Here is a 27,427-nt window from a genome sequence, read left to right as displayed (position 1 = left end):
AATATCCTGGCGCTTGTCCCAGCGAAGAGCGTCAAGTGAAACACCTAGTCTATGTAAGATATGGAAAGCGGCTCAGTAGCATAAGCGCTTAAGTATATTATTTTTAATCGCGCAGATCAAGAATCCAAAATTAGACCCTAAAATGTACTAGCAATGGACGATGTTGTTTCAAATGTATAGCCGCTGGCCCTAACCGCCGACTTTCACGCCGGACCTTTTTTTGGGCGAGTAGTGCTAGCCAGTGGATTTTTATGGTAATTGTCCCTTAGGTTAAAGTCTTTATTATTTTAACCACGACTTGTGTTGCTTTCCTTTATCCTTTCATTGAAACCAATTTCTCAAAGCTTTTGGCTCAGACTGATGGATCCATTATCTATCGCGGACGCGGCCGTGAGTATTAGTGCCACCTGCATAGAAGTCGCCAAGGCCGTTTTCAAATACGCCGATGAAGTCAAGAACGTTAATGATGTTTTCTCTCTCTTCGGGCAAGACCTGACTACCTTGTCGAAAGCGCTGGATAGCGTGCACATGGCTTTGAGAAAGCATGACAAGTCTCTGAGCAAGAAATTGGGAGATCAAGCTAACTTGCTTGACTCGCTAAGCGCTTGGTAAGTGCATTCTTGGATGGTTCATTTTCCAGTCGCTGGGTCATACGATTTATCTAACAAATAGCAGTATCAAGGATTGTGACGAAACTATAAAGCATGTTTACAACCTTCTCACCGAGAGCCAGACTCATGGCCGTGTTGGCCAGACCATGAGTCGAGTGGCAAGTCATTGGAAGATAAATGGCAAAGAGAAGCAGTTGACTCTATTCCGAAGCCGAATCATCTCATTTCACAATGCGATGAACATGAACCTTCAAATGATCAACGTCTGTCTCTTTCTTCGAGCTCAAGAAACCAATACAGCCAAACAAAAGAATGTCTTGGAGGGGGTTACCCAGCTTCGTGAACAAATAAAACAATTGTCCAAATTGTCCCAGTCTCGAAGAGATGAGAGAGAATCTGTATCGACTACCGTTCTACGAAGTCTAGATGTTGCAGTCGCCTTAGATGAAAGCGCGAATGCCACTACGCATGGCCCCCATTCCGATAACCTCTCTACTGCCCAAGAGCCGTCTAGCAAGGCTCGAGGGTGGATACAGAGCAAACCTATTTCAAACACAAGTACCAATGAGTCAGCCCCGGGGCGAAAGGGCTTCCATGCTAGCACAAATACGTTCCAGAATGCAAAAATTCCACATGTGCAAGCAAAGGCAGAGCTGGACCAGCCTGCTACAGAGGAACAATGCTATATCCGTGAACTTCAGACTGCTCGAGATCTTTTGAACCGAGATCATACCGAACGTGCGAAGTCGCTCTGCAGAAGGGTTATTAACGAAACACAACTAAATGTTGGAACCATGCAGCTGCTTCATAACGAGGCCATTGAGTTACTTGCCCATATTTACGAGTATACCGGGGACAATCAAGAGGCAGCAAAACTTCGTCTGCTTCTAAATATTTCCGGGCGGAACACCATTCAAAAGGATTTCAAGGCTCTGATGCAGAAAGGAGACATGAAAAAGAGTATAGATTATGCATTCCAGTGGGAGGTTCTTCTCTCTGGAAATTCAGCTCTACAGATGTACCGGGCCTGTCTAGATGGGCTGGAAAAAGACCAAGGATTTTCTGGCCCGGTCCTTTTTTGCCGCAGTCTGCATGATGGGTAATACACTCCTTGCGCAGACGCTTTTGGCTCGAGGATATTTGATTCATAGCTCGGTTTACTGCGGTTGGGCGAAAGGCAAGACAATAACTCCACTTGGATGTGCGATTCGTCTTGGTCATTATCGCTTGGTGCAGATATTGTTAGATACCGGCTCCAACAGTACTGACGCAATCGTTGCTACCAATATCTTTGAACTCGCAATCGAGGGTCTCAACATTGAAGTACTCCGCATTCTTCTGGAGCACGCTTGTCTTCTTACAAAAGGGTTACAAACAGGGGACATGGTTGCTAATAGGTTTCGTTCTACCGCACGAGAAATGCTCGAGGTAGGAGAAATGCTCGCGAAAAAGTCTAAAATAACGATTGGACCGTGTGACCCTTGGAAGTCACTTCTCAACGTTCTCCATAAAGCGATAAGCCAAAAGGATCAGGCCATGACAAAGTTATTACTGAGTTATGGAATAAGAAGTCCCGATACCATTCAGCTTATCACAAGAATGAACTGGCTAGAAGGTGTTCAAGTTGCAGCAACCCAAGCAAGCCACGTCTCCGAAGAAGACATCACATACGCCTTCCAATCGCGTAACCTGGATATATGCAACTACCTCCTCTCACTGAATCCAAAATGCGCAACCTCAGTGACCAACGACGCAATGGAAGGAGCAGGAATCGAAGGCCTACAAATGGTCATCAAATTTGGAGCAAATGTGAATCATCCCGTATACTGGAGCAGCGCCAAACGAATGGGTCCGTTATATCCTCTACATTTCGCTGTTCATATCGGCAGTTCGGAAATGGTCAAGGCTTTACTTGCCGCAGGGGCTGATGTTCGCAATCAAGATGAAGTCGGCCAGACGGCTTTGCAATTTGCTATCAAGAAAGGGCAGAGAAAGGATCTTCCAGAGAAGGGTATTTCGGCTACGATGGGTATAGTTGCACTTTTGAAGGGGGTGGAGCCAAGGAAAACGAATAGCGGTGCTACTACTAGTAGTTACAGCAAGGGGAGCTCATTGAGAAGTTGGTGGTCTTCGTCGAAACGTCATCAGGCTGCGGCCACAGTTGGAAATTAGGGCTAGTAGCGGTCGTGGATGTGTTTGAAATCATTTCAGGTGTCGGGGCGTACTAATTCTCAATTAAGAGTACTGATGATGTACTAGAACCTGGAGATGACGGTCTGATACTTATATATCTTATAGTCCTATCGTTCTTGGATTCAAGCTTTTGTTGCCTGCCTACTTATAGATAGTACTTACTACTAGGTGGTGTAGTACAGAATGGTACATTACTGGGTATAATACTACAACACTACTATTCCCACTGTGCACTTCTAGTCCCTCTCACGATGTCTCAAAACTAATCTAACGATTCAAATGTGACCTCAAATGCGTATTAGGACCATATGAAAAAAAAATGTAGAGCACTGGGAGGGTTGTCGCTCCAACATAATTTGGATGGAAAGCTTGAATGGAGATACAACATTCGTGAATTCCACAAGGTTATGGACCTATAGGGAACTGGACTTTAAGTTCTCGGACCTCTCAAACGGAATATTGGTCTCTTTGAACTTGAAGTCAATGAAATGATTATATATAAGACTGTGCTAAAATTATATATGGGTATACTGACTATTTGAATGACTCTGTTTCTCAGCATAACCTATTTAGGGATATGTTTGCAAGTTTCTTAAAATGAAGTACATTCCTGGGCGTATAACTCAGTTGGTAGAGTGCTCGCTTCGCATGCGAGAAGTCTGGCGTTCGAATCGCCATTCGTCCATTTTTTTGCTCCCGATCAGAACATCTTGCAATTGACGAAGCCGAAACGATAGAGTTTTGTTTTTGCTTTCTCAACCTCTCGAATGAGAAAATTCTACCATATATTACAGTGAGATACTAACTAACTATAAGCTATATTATCGATCAACTGAACTGAGCTGCCGGCAAGACAATATAGTCACATGACCTCTTCCAATCTAACTACAATAGTACTAGTAAATCACATGACACTCTTAGCACATAAGAAAAAAAAAGCAGCAGACCCAGTCTTCTTCCTCCCCAACTCCTCGCTCAAAGAATCGCATTCAAAGCTTACACACAAAGGAGATCTCTCCTTTCAAACTCGCTTTGGGAGAAAGTCCCCGGACACCCTGCGCTTTGATTTCGATCAAAGTTAAAGCCAGGCAATGCGGAAACGCACCGCCATAAAAGCAATTTGATAGCGGTTTACTGCCCTATCCCATCCGAACTGCAACTTCCCATCATCCGACGGTATACCGCAAGGTGTACTGGATACAATGGGGTGATGGGGTTGTATTGGAGTGGGGAAGAGGGATTCATCTCTCTTGTATTGGGTTGCTTTTCGTCGTTGTTCGATAGTCATGCGATTGCCTTCGTTAGCGGAGGTAACTCAATGGGGCTCATTCTTGAGGCGAGGAGTTCTGAATACCCTTTTTTCTTTTCGAAGTCTGTAGCTTATGGCAAAGCGGTGGAGATTGATGATTCTCTGCAGAAACCCTGTCGAAGGGGTCGGACTTTTTATTCAAAACCAAAATTCCAGGGATGACTCCATGGATAGTATAGGACTTTTGCCTTGCTTTTGTTTGTTCGCGGGATGATATACCAATCATAGAGTCAAGCCCCGAGATTCCCTAGCTACGGCAGGGAATCCTTGACGAGAAACGATTTTTCAATATCTGATGAACAATACAATTTACTAGCTGGTCAATTCCAGGGGTTTATTACTCTCTTCAATTTAGTTTTTTACTTAGTTTCATCCAAAAAATAAAATAATATTCCTTAACTTGATATGATGGCTATGCAATATTCATGACCACGTAGATATGAAATAAACACCCATACCAATCCAATATAAATACACCATGCAAAATATTTCAGTGCGAGGACTCATTCTTATTGCTGAGCCTTCTTCTCCGGTACAGACTGAGCTTCTTTCTGTTTTTCCCCAATAGCCTGCGCAATTACACCACCGATAATTTCACCGGCAACAGCAATCGCGGTCGCACACACATTACTCCAAACCTGAATACTAACATGACCCAGCGGAGCGCGCGGAAACGAAAGAATCCATTCAACAGCGTAGGGTAACCAGCCAGCCGGTAGAGCGAAGACGGGGGTTTTCGAGTACCAGAATTGCAAGAAGATCTTGAGACCAGTTGTGCTGAGCCAGCGGGCGATTTTGACCGTCCAGTCGAAAGAGGATTTTTGCGAGGAAATTGATTTGTCTAGAGAAAGATATCGGTGTTAGATTTGAAGGCAGAAGTGGACTTGGGGAAATGCCCATGTGAACACGTACTCATCGCTTCGTATTCCTCCATGCTCTTATCGTGTCTTCTTCGGAGCTTGGCCCATTTAGCGAACTCGTCTTGTGAACTGGTACTGTTCATTTCGCGCTTGAGTTGGAGGACTTCGCGCTTCATGCGCTGCTGTTCACGGGCGTTTCTTGAAGTCGAGGTGGGGAGTTTGAGGTAGAGGAGCCATAGCTGTAGGGGTGACTATTAGCCTGGAGTTGAGGAGGGCAGGAGAGTAGCAGCGGTAGTAGCAGTAACGGCGGCGATAACGGCAATATCAGAGTACTACACTGATGGAACCCTAGTCTCTAAGTGTATTGCTCGCGCTCAACTTACCAAGTTATCGATTGTGGTTGCGCCGATAGTGTTGATCAGGTAGATCGCGACGTGCACAAAGAGCACGGTGAGAATGAGGGACAGCATGATGGCGAGAAATAAATTCGACCCGATGTCGATGCGAATGGCCGGAGAAGCCCAGATGCACGAAGGCGATGTCGCAAGAAGAGCGCTCGTGGGGGGACAAGTTGAAGTTGAAGTTGGAGGGAGAAGTTGGCGAGGGGCGAATGACGAAGTGCTTTCCTTTCCGCCTTGACTTTCTCTCCACTTGAACTCCTCGACCTTTTCTCATTCTTTTTTGATATCAATTTAATCGCCTATTTGATTTTCTATTTCTCTTTCATTTTAAGCGGAGAAAGAGAAGGAGATTATGAAACAAAAACCTCTGTGAATATATGAATTCCAATGGCGACCCCCGAGGAAGCATTCAACCTTCTCGTCTCAGTCTTATCATCTAGACATAAACAAGTGCTAGAAATCGAGATCATCCCCTCAAGTCTGGGGAGTTCATTCTTACAAGATGGAAATTCGATTGGTATCACCAAAAGAGCACTCGTACAGGCCTTCCTACATGCTCGTCAACTCTTCACCAAACGGTTAAAACCAATGTCATCGAATGAGCTTTTTGCAGATATTCAACAATGCGGTAAACATGAATCTGAATATATCGAAATTCCTAGTCATATTATCACAGAGGTTATTCTGCTATTCGATTGCGAACATCTCACTGCTTGCAACTGGCGCAAGAATTGGCTGCTGGCAGCTATCTCGCGCCGTGGTGAATCAGAGAAGATCTCTTCAACATTCTTGGAAGAGATGTTGGAGACGGAACTTACGCTCTTGCAATCGTTTCAATGTTCACCGCTTCATCGACATACGAAATCTCCGACTCTATGGTCCCATCGGCTTTGGGTCCTTGGATTTTTGATTCAGATGCGAAAGTCAGATATCTCTGCTTTGAAGAAGCTTGAACGGGCAGAACTTGATATCGTGCTGCGTGCAGGAGAATTACATCCGAAGAATTATTATGCTTTTACATATATGCGTAATGTTCATTCTACTATTGTCCGTGCTATTCAGGATCAATGTGGTGATGGCCAAATGGACTGCGACATGAAAGACTTGATAGATTCGGTATTGAAATGGAGCTTGTCTAGTCCGCGTGACATTTCAGGCTGGATGTTCGCCATATACTTGCTGGATCAGCGGGAAGATTTCGAGATTTCTGCGAATGCAGTGAAACGAGTTCTTCGCTTTGCGTTGGGTGTTGGGTGGGAAGGCGAGAGTTTGTGGACGTTTGTTGATCAGGCGACGCGGAAGTTTGGTCTTGAGGATATACTTGACGAGACTTTTCGTCTTGAGTTTAAGCAAACGGAGACTGATTCTATAGAGTTGTCTTCTGGGAAATGGCCCTGGCGCAATCGACTCTCGAGAGCTCGTGCATACTGGGCATCAGCAGCAATTGAGAGTTCTGATCTAACATGACCAGTGTATATGATATGATTAACAAAGAAATAACAATGAAGGTGATCTCATGATTCGTAGATATTCGCTATGTATTGGAAATGTATTTGTACGCTGGGATAATAAACGCCGGTGCTAACTCCGCGCTAGTCGCTGGCAGAAGTTCAAGAAGAGGCCAAGTAGAAGTAGGAAAAATTGACCAAACTCCACCACACCCGATGATTCAGATTCATTCCCTCCCTGAGTTGATTTGATATTCCAAGCAAATTAAGCAATGCGCCTGTGTCTGCGCTTTGTATTCCACCCCGGGGAGCGTATCAGGCCGATATTGCGGGCAGGGCGAAGGTATGACAGGTGTGGATGGAGAGGGAAATTATAGGTCATTTCTTTTTACCAGCGGCTGCTTCAGCGGCTCTTTTCTCGTCGGCTAAAATAACAGAAATGAAGGTTAAAAAGATTCAGCTTCAATTTGCGTCGTGGCAAACTCACCCTTCTTTTGCTTCTCGCGCATAATAGTCGCGGCATCCTCCTTGGCCTTTTGGTACTGAGTACCAGACATGGTATTCTTGGTTTTCTGTACAAAAGTTCAAGTTAGAGATCTAATTATTGGAAGATAAGATGTTGAGAATGAGGAGAAACGAACCGCCGATGCGGCCTTTTTCTGGGCCTTAGCCCGGTCAGTATCACGCTGGTTACCCCGCGTCATGGCGGATTCGCAAAAGGACTGTGGAGGAAGATTAAAAAAAAAAAAAGGTGATGAGCGGTGGAGAGTGGAAACCGAAGAATGGAGACTGGTGGAGGAGAGAAGGAAAAGAAGGGGAAAAAGAAGGGAAAAAGAAAGAAAAAGAATGCGGGGCGGAGTTTGTGAGTTTTTTTTGGCGGGGCGAATCATTTTTCTACATTACTACAGTATACAGCATATAGTACACTAATATAGTATATGTATTTGAATCCCAATTCTCTGATACATAAAATAGTATATGGAAGAACTCGTCTAAGTAAATTATTTCTGTCATTCAAAATAGGCTTGTTTAACCAATAGCTAAAATGAAGGAGTTCGTTCAAATCTGCAACCTTCTGGCGCTTGCGCAGCCGTTGTGATTGGACGTGGAGAGCCGCAGGTGTCAACCGGATCCTCCTGCAGAAAGGAATTGAAAAATGATAAAGGATTGATTATTGAATAGAAATGGTATGACCGAGATAGTGTGGATGGTGATATGCTTCTATGTTCTGAATAACCAGCCATGTGCTCGAAAGTTGACAATCCCACCCCTATCATACTACAACTTAGGGCTTCATTAAGACCCGAATCAAGCTCCAATCTCTTTAACCGCCACGATGGGCCCAGTTTCACCTCTCGATTCATCAGTGTTTCTCTTCCAATCATTCTTCCCGATCAACTTCGAGATCTGACTCTAATCGGATCCCAATCGGGCTACTACATCCCCTACTCCCACCACTGAACAATATCAATGGCTGCCCTAATTCAGGATGAAACGTCCAAATCCGCCTGAACAACAAAGAATGCCAACAATATCCCGGAAGATACCTGAAAATATCCTTCGGCAATTGTTTCAGGTTCTATTTTCAGGCTCCTATTGTCGCCTGCATGGAACACGAGACAATAGCCGCCCTGAACTTGAATGAGCGTGGTTTGGTGAATGTACCCCGTGAAGAAAAGTAGATATTCTCGGCACCAGCTCTTCTGCCCTCAACTATTATTTCTTTTCTTTTAATAACCTATTTCCTCGATTCGCTCGTGTTTGTCCCTTTGTTCTTTTTCTGTCTCTCCTTTGTGGGACGACAAGCTTCCGGCTGGCCAGTTGCTTCCTTCCCATAAAAGTCGCGCTCCGAAGCAAGTCTCGTATACAATCTCTGATTTGACTCTTGACTCTGTTTCTCTTCCCTCTCTTGCCATTTTTCATTTTCTCCTTTTCTAAGTGCAGTGTTTTCGGTGCAGCTGAGTTATCAATATTCGCTGTCATGATGGGGAAACTCAAGGAATCCTTGGCTGGACCGGGATACGTAATTCTAAACACCATTCGTGCCATCAACATTATCGTCTTCCTCGATATCATTGCCTCTTGTGTTGTTATGGAGGTCAAAATCCACATGTTGAATGGGTTTTTCTTCTTCCAGGCCGTGACACACGCCGTCATGGCTCTTATCACGAGTGAGTATAGATCGATCTGCCTCCGTCAGGTCTCCTGCAAAACTTTCCACGAGATGGCCGTACTAACAGACTTTCCACGCAGTCATTTTAATTATCACTGAGCTCCCGCTCTTTAGAAACTACTTCAATCGCAATTGGCCACTCTTCGGAGACGAGGCAGGCTTCCTCGGTCTAGCAGCCGCTATGATGATCCTCGGTGTCGCAGTCCTGGGCAACCTCAACACCAAAGAAATGAGCCAAGACTCTCTCGGACTCGCCTTCTGGCGCATAGTTATCTCAGCAGGGATCCTAGCAATGGTCATGAGCGTGATGAATGCCGTCGCGGTATGTCACTAGCACAAAATACCAATATCCTTCCCCGATACTCCATATACTGACAAACCAACAGACCATTATCTTTAGTCACCGTGAACCCCGCATTAGCGCCCGACAAGTCCGAATCTACGGCGCCGGTGCAAAAGATCAAGTAATAAGTCGAACAAATAGCCAACGCTCCCTCCAACTCGGAATCAAACGCGAAGAATACCCGCCAACTTACACGCCGGAACCACAACGTGAAAATGCCCTAAAGCGAGCAACGAAACGACTCACCGGCCGCTTTCCAATTAAGATCTCCGGTCCAATGCGGATGGGTGGTAATGATGGTGATACCACGCACCTCCAACCACCTGTTCACGACGACGCGGCTTCGTCTCATTATTCGCGAAATTCGGAGGGTGTGCCGTTTCCTGAGGAAGCGTATCATCCAGCGATGCGACAGATGAACGCGGCGAACATGGTCTAGTTTGTGGTTAGGGGGGAAGTGGAAGTTCATGGAAATGGCCGGATGGAATGATTCTGGAAGCGATGGGCGTTATGGGGGAATATTTGGAGTTGATGGGCATTGCGTGTGATTATTTTGCATTTCAGATTCCCTCTTTGTTTTTTTTTCTGTTGCTCAAAATATCTTGTTTCTTGCTGTCTGCTGGTAGTCAGTGATTCAATGAGACATACTCCCAATCTCTCTCTGTCTTTCTTTTTGCATTCCCTCTTGAAGTTGAAGTTGAAGATGTTCTTGTTTTAACCTTGCGATGGAATTGAGCCTCATCTCTGATGCCGAGAATATGCCGGTTCGGCCGAAAGGGGTTCCGGGGGGGGGGGACTCTTCGATACCAGCCAATACGGTAAAATAATTATCTACTTGTAAATGTTGATTGAATAAATCGTTTATGTTTGAAGGAGAGGGTATATGGATATCTATAGAAGTATGTAAGTTCTATGGGATCTTGGAATGAACTTTAATAGATCCATGGATGCACTCAGGTACTGTGTTGTGAGTGTATACCTTCAATCTGATAAGAAGCATTCGACCGAGATCACAATTGCTGCCAGTATGATATTTCTAGCCTGGTATTACGAGGAACTTTCGGGATCTGCCTGATACTAATGATATAATGAGTAGGAATTAGTATAAACTACTCCTGGCATTCCCCCATCTTCACCTTTTCTTTCTTTTCACTGCTATAAACCCGGATCACACCAAGAACATCACTTTATACCAAAGTCTCTCCACTCTCAAGGTAATTCCTCCTCACTGCTAGTATCCTACACAAGTGTATAAGAGCATGTATTGATCAAATATGTACTCCTAGTCACAATTCCCAATCTGTCAGCAGCATCAACTACTTCACAACGCACACACTTACAACAACCATACAACCAAGAACCCTAGCCTATCCTAGCCTAGCCACAGTACTAGGCACTACAGCACAGAGAATATGCTGATTACCCGCGGTTTCTCCTTAACAAACTTTGTGATCGCAAGTTCGGCCCTTTGCTTTCAAGTTTGTGTTTTATACCCCTGGCACCACCGATTGGACGATGAATTCAATAAACTCAAGGCAGAGCACCTTCGCCTATTACAGGAAAGTGAGGAGAATCGGTTGAAGGAGTTAAAGGGGATTCGGGAGCAGCTTGGTCTTCTTCGTACGAAAAATGCTTAGGTGGCGGTGGGTTTGGTCATGCCTGGGGATTAGGGGGATGTTTTCATTTTATGTTCAGCGGGAATTGTATAGAATAGAATGGGCTATATACTGTATTGATGCTTTTCCATCTCCGGGGAATTAAACTGACCGTGTCAGATATTGTGTGAAAGAAAGATATTCGAACTTAGTTCCACGCTTATACTCCGTCCCTGTCGGTACACGAATTATTATCAGGATGGTAGATGTTTACGAGCTGCTAATGGTTATTGATTGTGTGGTTGTATAATTACAGGATCATATAAATCTAGTATAACATATATTTTCAATAAGATTAAATTGTTGTGAAGCATACTATGAAAACAAAGTAGTTCCTATGTATATAAACTCGTTAACTTACACACTGTCGCTGCTGATTAAAGTGGACCGAGTGACCGCTTTGGCCCAACTTCAACTTCCAGTCCAATCTTTGTTGATCTCCAACTTGCATCTCATTACAATCGTTTGTTCCTTCTTACTTAAATAAAAAAGGATTCAACTAAACCCCATGATCTACTAGTTGGTACTCATTATTACCGCCATCATGGCCGGACAAGAATTACTCACCTGGTCAAAGTAAGCCTCGTATACCCAACCCTCTTCCACCTGGTCTCACGCGCCGCTAATCACAACCTCAGTCTTCAATCACTTCTCATCTTCTTTGGGCCGGTCATCCTCCGACGCGGCGTAGCAGCATATCGCTATCTCAATGCTTCCATCACAAGTCGTCCCCCACCACGCCCAGTCCCCTGGGGCGCCGAACGAGCCTTGAACTTCCTCTTCATCGTCATCTGCCTTTACCTCTTTCTTAGCTTCCCTTTCCAACCATATGCGCCCGAGCGAAACGTACTCAACCTTACCAAATCGCATCTCAGTACCTCAACTGATCTCCTCTTCAATCGCCTTGCCCGAGTTCGATCCGATGAGCTCTTGACTGTCGCTGATGAACGCCTTAAAGAACACCTCACTTCGGTCAGCGCTCGCAAGATCTACCTTGCCTATGGACCGGACACCGTGAGCAACTGCGAATTCTGCTCAACAAATTCGCTGTACAGTTACCTCATCTTCTACCTCCCGTTCCATGTCGTCCTACCACATCTGATACACATGATGGTCTTGTTGATCTCAACCTCGGAGCCTCTCACGGGTTCCGAATGCTCTCGCTGGCGAGGCAAATTTACACTCGTGGGCTTAGTCTTGTGCGCTGTGGATCTCTTTTGCGTTTTCACCCAAGATGCATTGAACGGCGCATCTGCTCTTGAAAAGGCCGGCAAGAGTGGTCCGGTCGGGTATGGGTTTTACTACATTTCTACCTTGGCCCGTCCATTCGTCTTCGGAGTTGTCGATATGATCTGTGCCGGTGTCATTTACCTCTCCTCAACAAATCGATTCTTCTTTGCTCAACCTTCGTCGGTGGAACAGCTTGATCAAGGGATGTCTGCAGCCCAGAAGATGTTGCAGGCGGCGAAAGCCAAATTCCATGCGGCGAATGTTTACCGCAACACGGTTGTACGGGATAAATCGCTCAAGCAGCGGGATGATCTGTATTGGCAAACGATGGCCGTGCTGGAGGATCGAACTCGGACTGGTGGGACGAACGCGGGGATAAACTCGGGCAGCAGCACAGACACAGATAGTACGGTGATGAACAATATCTGGGAGGAGCCCGAGGTGGTCCAAGCCATGTCACGCACGCTCGCGGGGCATGGCGGCGTGGATTTGGCCCAGTTGGGGATGAATGCACAGCAATTTGTACGAGATGCGACGGAGGGACTGGAGTAGACTGTATCATTCACTTATACAATTATTGTATACTATCATGATCAACTATCATCTATATATTATCATATACTATGTATATACTCAACAATGTATACTATTAGTTATAACTATATGTACATACTATGTATACAGATTCAACAAGAACGAGGCGGTGTGCACCGTCGATCATCTTCATGAAACGAGCTCAACCGCTTCCCCTCCACTTCTTTTTCTTCTTTCTCTCATTTCCTTGTCCTTTTTCTTCCTTGGAGGATTCCGGCAATCCTTGGGTGAATGTTACTTTTTTTTTTCACTCAGATCTTATTTCTTCTGAGTTCTTCTCTCGTTTGACTCGCCCTCTCTCTGCTTGTCCCCCTCCCCGCACAATATAAAATAAACACGCACCACCTTGTCCCACCCCAAACCGCGGCGGATCCGCCCAGAGTCGAGACCTCCCGCCTTTTTTTTCTAATCTGAACTCCCTCCACTTCCTCCTCCAGTCAACCTTCTTCACACTTCCTCACAACCCGATTTAACTGGAATTTCCCCGAGTGAGTGCGACCTCTGCTCGCTTTCGCCATGGAAAAGGAGACAGCTTCCCCGGACCTTAATGTCTATGTCTCCAGCCCGAGTGGCTCCCGAGCCAAGGAGACCACGTTCCGAGAATGGGTGGTAGATAATCAAATTGGTACGCTTTACAAGTCCATGTTTTCAATTGCTGCGAAAATGAGCAGATTGATAGGGCTTTTTGTGTCTCTTTTTTGTCAATTTTCTTCCAATTGATGCCTCGGTTCTCCTGTGATGAAGAACTCCGTTCGGCTAACTCTCTTGGCGCTACGTCGCAGGTATCTCCTTGACCATTCTGGCCATGTTGTTGGCTTTACATAACCTCTATCCTTCCTTACGTCCCTATACCCAGCCATTTTTCGAATTGTCGTACTATAATCCCACCACGAATCAATATGTACAAGGTTGGGACGACGTCTATTTCGTCTTTAGTGCCGCTCTGGCCTTGACGGCAATCCGCGCCATTGCGATTGAATGGGTTATTCAGCCATTGGCTCGTCAGTCTGGACTGGGACGAAAGGGCTCAGTTCGGCTGGCCGAACAGGGCTGGCAGGTTATGTACTACAGTTTCGTCTGGGCTACGGGATTGGTACGTTTGGTGTTTGTCGAGAAGTGACTTGTTGGGAAACGTGTTGAATTGCTGACTTTTTTTCCGATAGTACCTTTGGAAGAACTCCTACTACTGGTTTGACTTCAGTGCCATTTGGGATGAATGGCCTGCTCGCCCTATGTCGGGACTCATGAAGTGGTACTTGTTGGTTGAGTTGGCCTTTCTCATCCAGTCAATCTTCATTATTCATGTTGAGGAGAGACGGAAGGATCATTACCAAATGTTCGCACACCACATCATCACCAGCACGCTTCTTACGTCCGCCTATATCTACGGCTTCTACAATGTGTCAAATGTGGTACTTTGTCTGATGGACATTGTCGACTTTTTGCTTCCAGTACGATCGATTCGGTCCTTGTTCAGCTTTGAATGTGTGAACTAACTGTCCTCTAGTCTGCGAAAATCCTCAAATACCTCAAGTACCAGAATGCCTGCAATGTCGGATTCGGAATTTTCATGGCGACCTGGTTCATCACACGGCACGTCCTTTATAATGTGCTCTGTTGGTCAATCTACCAGAACGTCCCCGCCAGAATGTCCTACGGATGCTACGCCCACGGAGAAATGATCAGCGAAAATGGCTATCCAGATGCCTTCAGCTACCTTTTCGCCCCATTCATGGATCTCGAGAACCCAGTCTGCATGAACCCGACAATTAAGTTCATCTTCTTGGCATTCCTCGTATCGATCCAACTTCTCTCCGTCCTCTGGTTCACCATGATTGTACGCGTCGCCTATACAACTATCACCACCGGAGCCGCAGAGGACAGTCGAAGTGACGAAGAAGATGAAGTCGAGGCTGATCCCGAATCTACTGCTAACGGCACCGCGCGGCTGGCCGCGAAGGATGGCGTTAGCGCTGCCCTGTCGCCGTTGATACAGCACCAGCTTTGGACCGTCGGCGGTCGAATGGGTCAACGACCATGCGCGCCCGTGGCCGTGGTCGTGTTCCTTTCGATCAGAGTGATCGCAAAGCTCTACTCGGTCGCATTGGATGTGAGAAACCAACATAGGAGAAGGACAGAATATGCCGTCTTTCTAGCTCGGGCCTTCTTTGCCCTTGATGTTTTTTCTTTATCCGTTTTTCTTTTTCTTTCTTACCTTATTTCACTGTCTTCATCCTGGCGCATTATCACGAATCCACTTCGAGTCCCCATATTCCTTTTCTAGCATGCCGTGATGTCTTGCTGCAGCCGGATTATCCTACCTTACCTTGTCTACATATTCCCTATTACAACTCTTATCATGTTTTAGGGATGCTGTTTGGAAAGGAAATAGGATTGCGCGCTGCTGATGAAATGAAGTGTTCGACCTAACGATTTTCTCCTGCCCCCAATTTGCCTCACTCAAAATAAGTTCTCTTTTTTTATTTTGCTTCCCAGAACTCCCCGATACCTCCCCCTTTCAGGTCCATTATATCCCAGGTCTGTTTCCTTTTCTTTTGGGGAGAATTATCACACTTTTTAGTTGGTTGGAGGGTGGTATCTAGTATATTTTGTTCTTTTTTTTCTTTGTACCGCGCAGGGCTTTGGATGGGAGGTTTCGGGTTTTTGTTTTGTTTCTGGTTTTTTCTTGCTGGGTTTTATTTTGAATGATTAGATCATACCCAATGAATACATTTGAATATACATATTGATTATGCAGGATGAATTAAGCTCATTGTATTTGATGGCCAATCATTTAGGAGATATTTTAAATAAAGTAGTACGCGTAGTCTTGGATGTTTGGCCAATCATATTGAGTGTTTAAGGACATGTCATCTTGTTGTTTCATCTGGGTATCTATAGAAATACTCCATATTTCAGTAAGGAGTATTTGTAGAAGTGTTGATGAATCCGCATTGGATTATCAGAAGTAATCAATATGCTTCATATATTTGTTAGGCTATACTATTGTAGCAGAGTAGTTCGTCTTGTCCTTGCTAGTTTACAGCAAGGATCATATAAACACGGTGGAGATATTACTGTAAACCCTGTACCATATACTACAAGATAGTCAAAAGTTAGTACGAGTACTGCTCAAGTACCGTTTGAATGATGTGCAGTTTGATAGCTAGCATTTGAGCATATACACAGCCTGGGTGTAGCACAGCAGGCTATCGCCCACATTTCACAGTCAAAGAAATCAAAATTGACAAGGAATAACATAGTCTTCTATCAAATAGATCGCTCGAAAGAATCACTCAAATCATGTAACAAGTAGGTACATTCTACGTTATACGGAAACCAACAAACTCAGTCAATCCACGCATCTTTTATAACATCATCAACCCGACTCCAACTCTCCCGAACCATCTCTTCAACATCAACCTGACCCAACAATTCATCACAAAGAGCATTACAAGTAATCTTCTCCATTTTCCCATCCTTCATATCATAAATAGCCCAGACTTTAACTCTAATCACATCACCAGCCTGCACCTTATGACTGTGAACAGCATTCTCAGTAGCCCGGAGATAATAAAAGTACGCTTCCATACTGAAGAAAATCCTCTTCTCATCGATCATGACTATCATCGGAACAATAGTCTCGTTGGCATCGGCGTGTACCATGGAATAATGCTCCATTACACCCTTTGATCCGATGAGGGTTCCGATTTCGGGGTCCGGGATCGTGAGTGTCACATTTTTATGGTAGAAGTTGTGTTGAGTGGTGTAGTCCTTTGCATTGAAGGCTTTGATATATTGGAGGAATTCTTTTAGGGAGAGAGCGGGTGCCATTTTGAAGTTGACTGCAGTGCAGTGCAGTGCAGTGTTGAATGTATAGCACACGGTATTGGTGGTGGGATATTGTATTATCCAGTGTTGAACCGGAGGATTGAAGTGAATTATATGTTCAATGTCAATTCGTGCCGGAAGTGGCTTTTATATTTAAAATGTGCTCTCGTCTTATCTCCACATTTACCTTCCAAGTGCCCATTTTCCCATTTTTGAGGCCATCATATTTGTGGAATGTGTACCGGGTTCATTCGAGACCCACATTGAAACTTCATTCCTCTTCATGCTACTTTACATTAACTCTTCAGCAAAGGGTATATATCCATGATAGAATTGGATAGGGCTCGGTTCCTGCAGCGAATATACGAGTTCTGCTGAAACTGCCAAGACTGTGTCATCGATGTGCTGACGTACATTTCTCCACTGTTTCCAGTTGCATCGCAGTGTCGTCTATATTCAACAAAATGACCATTGGATTTTGTTATATTAACTACATTCCCCCTTTCAATTCACATGGAGCTTTAATTTAATTACATACTAGTTATTCTGAGTCATAATCAAGAATACGCTACCAAACGTCTAAAAGACGCCTGAAAAGCATCACCTGTGTACATAGCAGATATCTTTTCACACGTTGGGCGTACGCATACTTTTGTGGAGATAAGTTATCACAGTAGATATCTATGACTCTGTCCCAGGGATACTCATATAGAACAGTAGTTTTAGAATCATAGCGACTCATTAACTGTGAGGGAAGCTTTCATACTCTACTAACATAGCTAGAATGTTCTGGGTATTCCCCGGAAAGGATATAATCTGAATAGAATATATTATTTTAGACACTTCTGACAATCAGGGGCTGCAATAAGATCTCAATGTCTAAGCCCTACAATAAAGCAGCATCCCTAGGACCTTCCAGCCCGAAATGCCAATTGCTGCTTCACAACATCATCAATAATCGAACGGGCAGATCGCCACCTCATATTCAAAATTTGATCTGCGGCAGGTGTTTGGATCGGTGTGGCCTCTTCGAAAGGACCCTGGAGCTGACCGTCCAATTGAGGGTAATTCTCGGTGATGTATGATATAACTTCATCCCACGACAGAGCCGGACAAGACAAAATAAATTCTTTTCCTGATTCGAAATCTGCATTCAGGGCTTTCACATGTGCGTCTGCAACATCACGTACATGGACCCAAGCATTGGCAATAAGAGGTTTCTCCATGCCCAGAGATGACCAAAAAAGGGCATTCATGCCGCCAACGTCCTCAGCACTTGTTTGAATCATGCTGTCTCCAAGAACGAAGGTCGGATGAAAAGATGCCACAGTAAAGTGCAACGCATTGGTTTTCAAGAATTCGCGCATCGCATCGTGAGCCTTGATCTTGGAGGCTGCGTATTTCAAACCATGTCCAGCGAAGCCTTCGGGAAAGTCCATGGATAGATCGACATTGACCTGCTTCCCGGTATTCTCTGTCGATTTGTTAGCCAATATCATATCTAGCCTGGAAACAAGCAGCGGAATCTACCTTGAATAAGTAGCTTTTTCGTCATGACAGCATCAATTGGAGCCAAGGCTAGTGCCGACGACATGATGATAACCTTTTTAATCTTCGGAAAGGATTGAGCAGCACGCAAAATCGAGAGTGTTGCGTTGACGGCAGGGTTTACATAGTCATGGTAAACATCCACACCATGACCCGGCATTGGAGAGGCAAGATGGAAAATGTACTCGACATCTTGTAGGGCGGTTTTGAAGAACGCTGAATCGGACAAGTCGGGAATGATCACGAAGTCAAGACTATCTTTGTAGTCGATGTATCTATCCCGAAGTATGGACTCTTGATCGGCGCGGCGTATGCTCAGTCGCACACGATATCCAGATTCAAGAGTAGAGCGAACAGTATGAGAGCCGATAAAGCCAGTTGCTCCGGTGATGAAGACGAGTGGTTTAGTCATTATGAGCACGGTCAAGACTCAAGACTGAAGACGTAGAAAATGGAACTAAAGATGTAAGAATTATTGGGTCTATCTTTCACTATTTAATAGGCATAGTCGGGTGTTTCTCTGGGGCTTATAATATTTGGTAAATATCACTCACGGGAGTACATGGATGATAAATTCTATCAGATGAAGCTTGATATAAGATTATTCATCAGGTCGGAGTGCTCATTATATCTCTTATAACTCCGATTGTTACTTGGCCCTCCGTCGACCAGAGGATAATAAACCTTTACAATTACCTAATTGCGGAAACGTTTATTCATAGAGTATTCATAACTACTTATTTCTTGATGATTCATCTTGCTGGTATATCTCGTTGCCCTCCATAGTTAATTGGCCATTCCTAGTTCCGGCCCATCACCGACCATTCTGGCATGAGGAACTCCGATTATTGAACAAACCAACAATATTTTAACCTTGCAATGTCTTAATACTTATACATATGCTGCAATTCTCATCCACGGATTTCAGCCTGCCAACAGATTTTCTCTCTCTCTCTCTCTCTTTATAATTTCCTCTTCCGGATCCACTCGTCCGATAGTTGAGTATCATACCGACCGCAAATCGCATACTTCAAAATGCCCCTTTGGCAAATTTATCACCCGTCAGGGACATTCGAGGACCATGCTTCAAAAGCCGACTTTGTCCGCGACATTACAAAAATGTACACCGACATAGGTTTGCCAGCCTTCTATGTAGTGACGCACTTCCACAAAATGAATCGCGCCGATATTTTCACCGGCGAAGAGTGCAATGAAAATAAAGCTAAACCTTTCGTTCGCCTCGTGATTACTCATATTGCTGTCCATATTCCTGATAGCGATTCTCTCTACGCCCGCACTACTTCTCGACTTGACCAGATTGTGAAGCCGCATCTGCTAGATAAGGGCTACGATTTCGAATACCACGTTGATGAGACTGAGAGAAGGCTATGGAAAGTGAACAGTCTTATTCCGCCCCAGCACAAGAGCGAGGCGGAAAAGCTTTGGGTTCAAGAGAACCGGGCTGTTCCATATGACGGCGCCTACCAACCTTCGGTCAATGAGCAAGTCTGATGGATGCGATTCCTTTACGAGAGAAACAGGAGCGAGAAACCATTTTAGTCCGAAGAGACAGGCCCAGATATTTACCTTAGGGTCAATATAGTAGGGAACAGCTGTTTTATAGAACTTTTCCTGTTTCAAGTCCAATTCGTAACCAATGGATTTTTCACTACTGCAATTCTGTAGGCCCTCTGTTTTCCTCATATTTCTATTCAATTCAAAGCTCCATTGATCTGAAGATGCCTCTCTAGATCCTTAGTTACCTTACTATTACCTTACTAATAAGGTAACTAAGAAATATAATGGCCAGGTGGCACTTCCACAGATAAAGGGTGAGCATTTACTCACCTGTAGAGGATCCAAACTGAGACCTGATACAACATCATTCGTGATAACCAATAGGGTGACCTTTTTTTTTTATTGTGTTTTTCTGTCCAGTTCTATACGTAGTTTAGGATCGTACAATACTATTGTGCGATAGAGTATATCGATCCTGCTCTTCGTCGCAAGGATGGTAACAAGATGAACTGTGGAACCTGATTGGCTAGTGCCACATAATAGAAAGACAATGATGATACAGTGAGCTTCCTAGGCGTTCCTGCGATGCAATATCGGATTTGAAGAATATAGTGCGCACCCTCAGCTTGTATCTGTCATTTTTCATTCGTCGCATGTATCAAGGATAGTAAGGGCTGAGTAGTTTGTAGTTTGTAGTTTGTAGTTTGTATGGCTCAATAGTTTGAACCCTGCCACGATAAGCATTCTTATCAGCACTCACCGCCCGCTCTGCCGTCCATCTTTTCTGCCGCCAATTTTTGCAAGAAAAAAAGTTCCAGCTTGAATTCATCTTCAATTCAATTCATTTCACAATGACTGAGCCAAACAAAAAACGACGTTTCTCAGACGAAGGTATCGCCCAAGATACCGATATCAAAATGGAGGAATCCAAGACTCCTGCCAAGGAGACCTCGACAGCAGCCAAACCGAATAACACCCTGTTCGTTCGATCGCTCCCAGCCACAGCTACGACAGAGAGCCTCGCAGAGTTCTTTTCGCAATCTTACGTTCTCAAACACACTGTTGCCGTTAATAACCCGGAGACAAAACAGTGTAAGGGGTATGGTTTTGTCACTTTTGCCGACCTTGAGGACGCCCAGGCTGCGGTGGAAGAGCTGAATGGAGCCGATTTCGAGGGAAAGAAGATTCGAGTTGAATTTGCTCAACAACGTCACCGTGAGATTGATGAGAAACTTGGAAAAAGTAAGCCAGCTGCGAACTCGCAGAAGGCTAAACAAGAGCGTGAAGATCAACGAGCGCAAAATCAGCCTCCGAAGTTGATTATTCGCAATTTGCCTTGGAGTATTAAGACCTCTGATGATCTGGCTGTTCTCTTCCGTAGTTTCGGAAAGGTGAAATGGGCTGATCTTCCCAAGCAGAACAACAAGCTTCGTGGATTCGGATTTGTTATTCTGCGTGGTAAGAAAAATGCGGAGAAGGCTCTTCAGGCTGTTAACGGGAAGGAAATTGATGGTCGTACATTGGCTGTTGATTGGGCTGTTGATAGGGAAACATGGGAGAATGTGAAGAAGAATGATGAGGAAGAGGAGGAGGAGGAGGAGGAGGAAAAGAAGGAGACAGAGGATATTGATATGGAAAACAAGGAGTCCGCAGAGGATGAGGACGAGACCTCATCTGACGGGGAGGACGATGAAGAGGAGGACGATGAGGAAGACGAGGATGAAGATATGGATGACCTCGATGAGCTGGAGGATGAGGAGGACAAAGAACCCGTCGAAGACGACCGCAATGCCTGCACAGTTTTCCTTCGCAATCTGCCATTCACATGTACCAACGATACACTCTACGAGCATTTCACTCAGTTCGGTCCGCTTCGCTACGCCCGCATTGTACTCGACCGGGAAACTGAACGCCCTCGCGGGACTGGATTCGTGTGCTTCTGGAAAGTCGAGGACTGCGCAGCTTGTGTTCGCGAAGCTCCCAAGCAAGACACATTCCCCGCCGACAAGGAACGATCCAAGCCCGCGATGAAGCACTCTGTCCTTCAACACGAGAACTCCGATCCTACCGGTCGTTACACCATGGATGGACGAGTCTTGCAGGTCGCCCGTGCCGTCAACAAGAGCGAGGCTGCTCGATTGGAAGAGGAGGGCGTTTCACATCGTCTTGTACGTGATAAGGATAAGCGCCGTCTTTACCTGCTTTCCGAGGGTACAATTCCCTCCAACTCGCCTCTCTACAAGAAATTATCCCCATCCGAGATCAAGATGCGCGAGGAGAGTTTCAAGCAACGAGAGACGTTCATCAAGAAAAACCCAGCGCTCCACCTCAGTCTAACCCGATTGTCTATCCGCAACATTCCCCGCCACATTACATCTAAGGATCTGAAACAACTCGCGCGTGAGGCCGTCGTTGGCTTCGCCAAGGACGTCAAGGCCGAAGTCCGCCAACCTCTTTCCCGTGACGAACAGCAGCGATCCCGTGAAACGATGAAGGAACTTGAGCACGAGCGCAAAGAGAAGAAAGCCGGTATCGTGCGACAAGCCAAGATTGTCTTCGAGACTCGTGAGGGTACCAAGGTTCCCGAAAAAGCTGGTGGTGGTCGCAGTCGTGGTTACGGATTCATCGAATATTACACACACCGACACGCGTTGATGGGTCTCCGCTGGTTGAATTGTCACCCGATCGAGATCCCAGCGAACTCTGACTCCGATGAAAAGGATAAGCGCAAGCGATTGATTGTCGAGTTTGCCATTGAGAATGCGCAGGTTATCAAGCGTCGTCAAGAACTTCAAGAGAAGAAGCGTCAACAGGCTAAGGAGAAGGCTGAGAAGGCTGAGAAGCAGGAAGAAGATGACAAGACTTCCAAGGGTCAGAAACGAAAGCGTTCTGAGAGTCGTGGCAAGGGCAAGGATGATGGAGATGGAGAGGGTGAGGAGGATAAGGTCGCGAAACGCAATCGGATTATTGGTAAGAAGCGTGCTCAGCGCAAGGCCCGTGGGAAGGGCAAATAAGCACGAGGCGTCACTCGCAAATCGTGACCAAAAAGGAGTACTATATAGTATATGTATAGAAATTGTGTTTTCTGTATCTATAATGCCCAATATACCAAAAGCATTGTGATTGTCAAATTCCTCCAAACAATTTCCATGGGTATAGCATTCCATTCCCTCGTATAACTTCCATTAAAACTTTCTCAGTTTTAGTATTTGAATACCTCCAATTCATCCATCGCAAACTGACTCGGTGTTCAGGACTAGGTATTCGTCGCACCCTCCACTTTCCCAACAATATTATACCGCTTAGAAAAGAACTGATACCACTCATCCAAGACAGTCTTCTCTTTCTCGGGAAGATCATACCAATCTGGTACACAGTCCTCGGGCTTTAATGAGGACTTTGCAAGAGCGCGCGAAGCATCTTTACCGGCGAAAACTGCAATTCATTAGCCCTCACCCTCCCCTTCCATCCCCTCAAGATAAAATCCTCTCTCGGCATACCTTTATATGAGCCGGAAGCACCGTACATGGAATTCCGAGTGACGTCGAATACAACACCTTTGATGGCGACGAGGGTGGGACGACTTGAATCCGAGCCTGGAGATTGTTAGTTCTTTTTCGCGCATGAGGGGCCGAAGACCGAGGTACGATGAGGTAGAAGCGTACCGTCGCATTTGGATAGTTCTTCGGGGGAAATTGGGTCGTCTTTTGGGGGGTCCAGTTGGACGGGGACTTTTGGAGCAAATCGTTCGCCCATTTTCAGGGGGGTGGTGAGGGTTGGGTGTTTTGGAGGTGAAGATGATGTTGAAGATGAAATTGGGGTTGGAATTGGAGTTGAAGTCGTGGGGCAAGCGGGGGTTTATCGGTTGACGGAGTCGGCTTGTTTGCCGAGGGTTGTACATTGAGTAGACAATAAGAATACACTACTGTATAAAAATTTAACAGCTAACTCATAGTAGTAGGAGTATCTATACTGATGTTCTGGGAATGTATCAGATGGATTAGAAATTGGATACTCGTGGATAGTGATTGGGAATTATTAAGTAGAGTGAGTGTAGGTGGATTACCATGTGAATATCAGTGAGAGTGCTGATACTATTGATACCAGAAAATTTAAGCTGATGCTGTAACCATTCAATTCTATTTTAATAATCATAATCATTTCATGTATTAGTTATACTTGTGGGAATAATTATATCAAATGACGTCAACCATCTCCAGAACAAAATCAGCTGATGGCGCAGATCAGATGACATTCACCATATCATATAATCCTAGTATTATTCATTTTATATCATTCTTGGAATACTATCCCATTCATACCCACACTCACACTCACTCATCGACCATTACAAAATGTCTTCAAATCTATCTCCAAAACCCTTGACGGATACCTCAAACCCGCCTAAACTCGACTCACACACCTCAGACCTATCTCCAAATCGAACAGAACAACCAGAATACAATGATTCTGACATTATTCATCATGTCTATTTCGAAGACAACGACAGTTTCTTTCCTCCGAGCTGGCTAGGTCAACATGTGGATCCGTCTCAGCGCAGAGGATCGGATGATAGTATTGTCAGTGATGATCCGATGGAGTATATGGATAAGCGTGATTCGCAATGTCCGGCTGAGAAGGAGCATCTTGATTGAGGATATGGCGAGTTACTAGTATATCACTAGTATATTACTACTGGTGGTATATGTATGTTTTTGTTGCAGACGTTGATATTTTCTCTCTTTACGAGGTTCTTTCATGACTGGGCTGGGATTTACTATACCAGTATGAGATAGGACTAAGAATGTGAATACCCATTGATGACACAAGGACATTTTTCTATTTCAATAGTAAGAGCAATGTAAATTTACTGTACTAACCTTAGATAAGAATTAGTAAACACCCTTTTACTGACGATTCACTACATGACTGCACATATCCACACATACCATCTATTCCGATCCATACTAAATATAAACGATAACTCGGCCTGCCGGAGAAAGCCGACGGCCTCGGCCAACACGCATCAATTTAAAGTGCCAAGCAATCGAGGGGAACTCGCCAAGATGCAAAATTTTTTTACTACATTTTTTCCATCTTTTGTTTTCTCTTTCTCTCTTTACTATTCATGCTGCAATAACAGTCGACGAAGTTATCCCAGGGTGATCTACATCCCCAACATGTCCCACTCGAAATCCGATCTGGGCTCCCATTCGCCCATGGCTGCTTCAATCCAATCCGGGGATACACCCCGCAAACCTTCCGATCTGGAGACTGCGTCTGTGAAGGTGGGAGGGAAGGGCGTGGAGGTTGTGGAGAAGAATTCAATAGAGAAACGTGATGATTCTGTCGATGGTGGCTCTATAGGTCCTACCTATGATCATACTCATCGCAAGTTGAAACCGCGTCATGTTCAATTGATCGGCATTGGTGGTACTATCGGTACTGCACTGTATGTGCAGATTGGTTCCGGGTTGCGGACGAGTGGACCAGGAAGTTTGTTTCTCGGATTTAGTATTTGGTATGTGTATACTCCTTTGCGTTCATTCATCATTTTCATCATTCGTTTGTTATTTCGAGGAATACTGGGTTGCCTTGACCAAGTCATACTGGGTGGATGTCCTAGATAAGGTGAGAATCTACAAATTACGACCTACACCAGCAAAGCAAAGCAAAGCAAAACAAAGGAACAAGAACAATTTCAGTCCTTCAGCACATACCAAGGACGTAGACATAACCCGATCTCTACTCATCTATACCCTACAATTCCTACGCGACCAGAATGATACCTCGATTAGAACCATGAATAGACACCCAGACTTCCACACTGCCCAGTCTCAAACATCCCACAACCCAATCAAAATGGAATCTTATACCTTGATTTTCTAGGAGTGCCGTTATCCTCATAATCACTGTTTGTACGAATCAGTCCTTGCAATTCATATCCAAAGCACCAAAAAGAACAAAACCCTCGCGCCATTCCATTCTACAATCTACTGTAGCCAATTCACCATTCACTGTTCACCACTTATATTCGTTCTCCAGGTCTCGCAGAGATGGTCACCTACCTACCCATCTCCTCGCCATTCATCCGTTTCGCAGGCCGCTACGTCGATGAAGCACTCGGCGTCGCAGCAGGATACAACTTCTTTATTTTCGAAGCCGCCCTCGTCCCATTTGAAATCGTCGCCGTCAGTCTAATCATCAATTACTGGACCAGCGTTGTTCCAGTCGCAGCAATGAACGTGATAGTCCTGGTTCTATACGTGTACGCTCTTCCCCGCACCCGCTAGCATACAAATTAAAAGCATCTTAAACTACCATTATACGAATACTAACATCAAGATTAGCGCACTAAACGTCTTCGCCGTAAAATGGTACGGAGAAGCTGAATTCTGGCTCTCTCTAGGAAAAGTCCTATTAAGTATCGGACTAATCTTCTACACCGTCATCGTAATGCTAGGAGGGAATCCAGCAGGTGATCGATTCGGTTTCCGATACTGGAATGAACCAGGTGCATTTAATACCTTCTACAAAGAAGGAGATACAGGACGATTTCTCGGATTCCTCGCCGCAGTAATAACAGCATCTTTCACGATTGCAGGACCAGATTACGTTTCCATGGCAGCAGGAGAAACGATAAATCCACGAATCGTCCTACCAAAAGCATTCAATGGAGTATTTTATCGATTAACGGCTTTCTTTGTCCTGGGCGTTTTATGCGTCGGTATTCTTGTCCCGTATAATGACAAGACCATGGCTGATGCATTTGATAATGATGAACCGGGAGCTGCGGCTTCGCCTTATGTTATTTCGATGGATCGATTGGGAATTCCGATTTTACCGCATATTGTTAATGCGGTTGTTTTGACGGCTTCGTTTAGCGCGGGGAATAGTTATGTTTATTGCGCTAGTCGCAGTTTATATGGACTTGCGTTGGAGAAGAAAGCGCCGAGATTTTTGACGAAGTGTACTTCGAATGGAGTGCCGATTTATTGTGTTGGTGTGGTGCTTTTGATTGCGCTTTTGAGCTTTTTGCAGGTTTCGAATGGGGCTTCGGTTGTTTTGAATTGGTTTGTTAATTTGGTATGTTTTTGTCTTTTGCGTTAATCTTGATTTATGCGACGTTTTTGATTTAACTGTCTTTTCCTAACTGTGTGGACTTGACTAGGTGACTGCTTCTCAACTCATCAACTTCTCCGTTGTCACTTTTACATATATCCGATTCAAGAAGGCTTTGGATGCTCAGGGAATTTCTCGCAGAACCCTTCCTTATCGCAGTTGGTTTCAACCTTATATTGCTTATATTGCATGCGCTGCTACAACTATCATGGCCTTTGTTGGCGGTTATACGGTGTTCTTACCTGGTAACTGGTCGATCCCAACATTCCTCTTCTCTTATACTATGATTGGAGTCTTCCCTGTGCTGTACTTTGGATGGAAATTCTTTCATAGAACGAAATTCCTCAAGCCCGAGGAGGTTGATCTTGTTTCAGGGTTAGCTGAGATTGAGGAATATACTCGACAATACGTGCCTGAACCACCGAAGTGAGTAACACATCGCCCTTGTACTTTGTCTTTTACTACAGTTTGTGTTTTGAGGTAACTCTGTCGATGATACTAACTGACCTGTAGGAGCTCTCTTCACAAGTATATCGGCAAAATCTTCGATTAGGTGTCGGGCTGATCAACTTGTAAAAGCCCAGGAATTGG

At 44.9% G+C, this 27,427-nt stretch overlaps 13 protein-coding genes across 13 annotated transcripts; 8 read left to right on the top strand and 5 right to left on the bottom strand.

The window, feature by feature from the left end:
* Positions 1 to 360: 360 nt before the first annotated feature.
* N7469_006060 (uncharacterized protein) lies at positions 361 to 2,783 on the top strand (the record flags this gene model as incomplete). Its single annotated transcript, XM_056644978.1, has 3 exons — positions 361 to 608; positions 676 to 1,681; positions 1,731 to 2,783. The coding sequence occupies 3 exons, from the start codon at positions 361 to 363 to the stop codon at positions 2,781 to 2,783; spliced, it is 2,307 nt and encodes a 768-aa protein (XP_056500216.1).
* Positions 2,784 to 4,622: 1,839 nt separating this feature from the next.
* Positions 4,623 to 5,443, bottom strand: N7469_006059 (guided entry of tail-anchored proteins factor 1; the record flags this gene model as incomplete). Its single annotated transcript, XM_056644977.1, has 3 exons — positions 4,623 to 4,954; positions 5,026 to 5,212; positions 5,357 to 5,443. The coding sequence occupies 3 exons, from the start codon at positions 5,441 to 5,443 to the stop codon at positions 4,623 to 4,625; spliced, it is 606 nt and encodes a 201-aa protein (XP_056500215.1).
* Positions 5,444 to 5,761: 318 nt separating this feature from the next.
* Positions 5,762 to 6,841, top strand: N7469_006058 (uncharacterized protein; the record flags this gene model as incomplete). The annotated part of the gene is made up of 1 exon (XM_056644976.1): positions 5,762 to 6,841. One exon carries the CDS (start codon positions 5,762 to 5,764, stop codon positions 6,839 to 6,841), a length of 1,080 nt encoding a protein of 359 aa, XP_056500214.1.
* Positions 6,842 to 7,200: 359 nt separating this feature from the next.
* Positions 7,201 to 7,526, bottom strand: N7469_006057 (4F5 domain protein; the record flags this gene model as incomplete). The annotated part of the gene is made up of 3 exons (XM_056644975.1): positions 7,201 to 7,247; positions 7,310 to 7,394; positions 7,464 to 7,526. 3 exons carry the CDS (start codon positions 7,524 to 7,526, stop codon positions 7,201 to 7,203), a joined length of 195 nt encoding a protein of 64 aa, XP_056500213.1.
* A 1,280-nt stretch (positions 7,527 to 8,806) lies between these two features.
* N7469_006056 (uncharacterized protein) lies at positions 8,807 to 12,775 on the top strand (the record flags this gene model as incomplete). The annotated part of the gene is made up of 5 exons (XM_056644974.1): positions 8,807 to 8,993; positions 9,076 to 9,317; positions 9,382 to 9,776; positions 10,798 to 10,914; positions 11,632 to 12,775. The coding sequence occupies 5 exons, from the start codon at positions 8,807 to 8,809 to the stop codon at positions 12,773 to 12,775; spliced, it is 2,085 nt and encodes a 694-aa protein (XP_056500212.1).
* A 558-nt stretch (positions 12,776 to 13,333) lies between these two features.
* On the top strand, positions 13,334 to 15,247 carry N7469_006055 (uncharacterized protein; the record flags this gene model as incomplete). The annotated part of the gene is made up of 5 exons (XM_056644973.1): positions 13,334 to 13,442; positions 13,600 to 13,910; positions 13,981 to 14,268; positions 14,325 to 14,927; positions 15,236 to 15,247. The coding sequence occupies 5 exons, from the start codon at positions 13,334 to 13,336 to the stop codon at positions 15,245 to 15,247; spliced, it is 1,323 nt and encodes a 440-aa protein (XP_056500211.1).
* Positions 15,248 to 16,165: 918 nt separating this feature from the next.
* N7469_006054 (nuclear transport factor 2 family protein) lies at positions 16,166 to 16,651 on the bottom strand (the record flags this gene model as incomplete). Its single annotated transcript, XM_056644972.1, has 1 exon — positions 16,166 to 16,651. The coding sequence occupies one exon, from the start codon at positions 16,649 to 16,651 to the stop codon at positions 16,166 to 16,168; it is 486 nt and encodes a 161-aa protein (XP_056500210.1).
* A 902-nt stretch (positions 16,652 to 17,553) lies between these two features.
* Positions 17,554 to 18,608, bottom strand: N7469_006053 (dihydroflavonal-4-reductase; the record flags this gene model as incomplete). The annotated part of the gene is made up of 2 exons (XM_056644971.1): positions 17,554 to 18,122; positions 18,179 to 18,608. 2 exons carry the CDS (start codon positions 18,606 to 18,608, stop codon positions 17,554 to 17,556), a joined length of 999 nt encoding a protein of 332 aa, XP_056500209.1.
* Positions 18,609 to 19,231: 623 nt separating this feature from the next.
* On the top strand, positions 19,232 to 19,708 carry N7469_006052 (tautomerase family protein; the record flags this gene model as incomplete). The annotated part of the gene is made up of 1 exon (XM_056644970.1): positions 19,232 to 19,708. One exon carries the CDS (start codon positions 19,232 to 19,234, stop codon positions 19,706 to 19,708), a length of 477 nt encoding a protein of 158 aa, XP_056500208.1.
* Positions 19,709 to 20,565: 857 nt separating this feature from the next.
* Positions 20,566 to 22,728, top strand: N7469_006051 (mRNA-binding ribosome biosynthesis protein NOP4; the record flags this gene model as incomplete). The annotated part of the gene is made up of 1 exon (XM_056644969.1): positions 20,566 to 22,728. The coding sequence occupies one exon, from the start codon at positions 20,566 to 20,568 to the stop codon at positions 22,726 to 22,728; it is 2,163 nt and encodes a 720-aa protein (XP_056500207.1).
* A 242-nt stretch (positions 22,729 to 22,970) lies between these two features.
* N7469_006050 (putative progesterone binding protein) lies at positions 22,971 to 23,470 on the bottom strand (the record flags this gene model as incomplete). The annotated part of the gene is made up of 3 exons (XM_056644968.1): positions 22,971 to 23,149; positions 23,215 to 23,310; positions 23,380 to 23,470. 3 exons carry the CDS (start codon positions 23,468 to 23,470, stop codon positions 22,971 to 22,973), a joined length of 366 nt encoding a protein of 121 aa, XP_056500206.1.
* Positions 23,471 to 24,069: 599 nt separating this feature from the next.
* N7469_006049 (uncharacterized protein) lies at positions 24,070 to 24,369 on the top strand (the record flags this gene model as incomplete). The annotated part of the gene is made up of 1 exon (XM_056644967.1): positions 24,070 to 24,369. The coding sequence occupies one exon, from the start codon at positions 24,070 to 24,072 to the stop codon at positions 24,367 to 24,369; it is 300 nt and encodes a 99-aa protein (XP_056500205.1).
* A 525-nt stretch (positions 24,370 to 24,894) lies between these two features.
* N7469_006048 (putative general amino acid permease (Agp2)) lies at positions 24,895 to 27,389 on the top strand (the record flags this gene model as incomplete). Its single annotated transcript, XM_056644966.1, has 5 exons — positions 24,895 to 25,317; positions 25,717 to 25,982; positions 26,065 to 26,800; positions 26,886 to 27,262; positions 27,350 to 27,389. 5 exons carry the CDS (start codon positions 24,895 to 24,897, stop codon positions 27,387 to 27,389), a joined length of 1,842 nt encoding a protein of 613 aa, XP_056500204.1.
* Positions 27,390 to 27,427: the final 38 nt, after the last annotated feature.

The sequence above is a fragment of the Penicillium citrinum genome (genome assembly GCF_028827155.1).
Source record: "Penicillium citrinum strain IBT 23319 chromosome Unknown utg000005l:1.0-1900146.0:1.0-1900348.0, whole genome shotgun sequence".
Taxonomy (NCBI): domain Eukaryota; kingdom Fungi; phylum Ascomycota; class Eurotiomycetes; order Eurotiales; family Aspergillaceae; genus Penicillium; species Penicillium citrinum.
The sequence above is the reverse complement of the archived record's forward strand: the minus strand, read 5'-3'. Positions and strand labels throughout refer to the sequence as shown.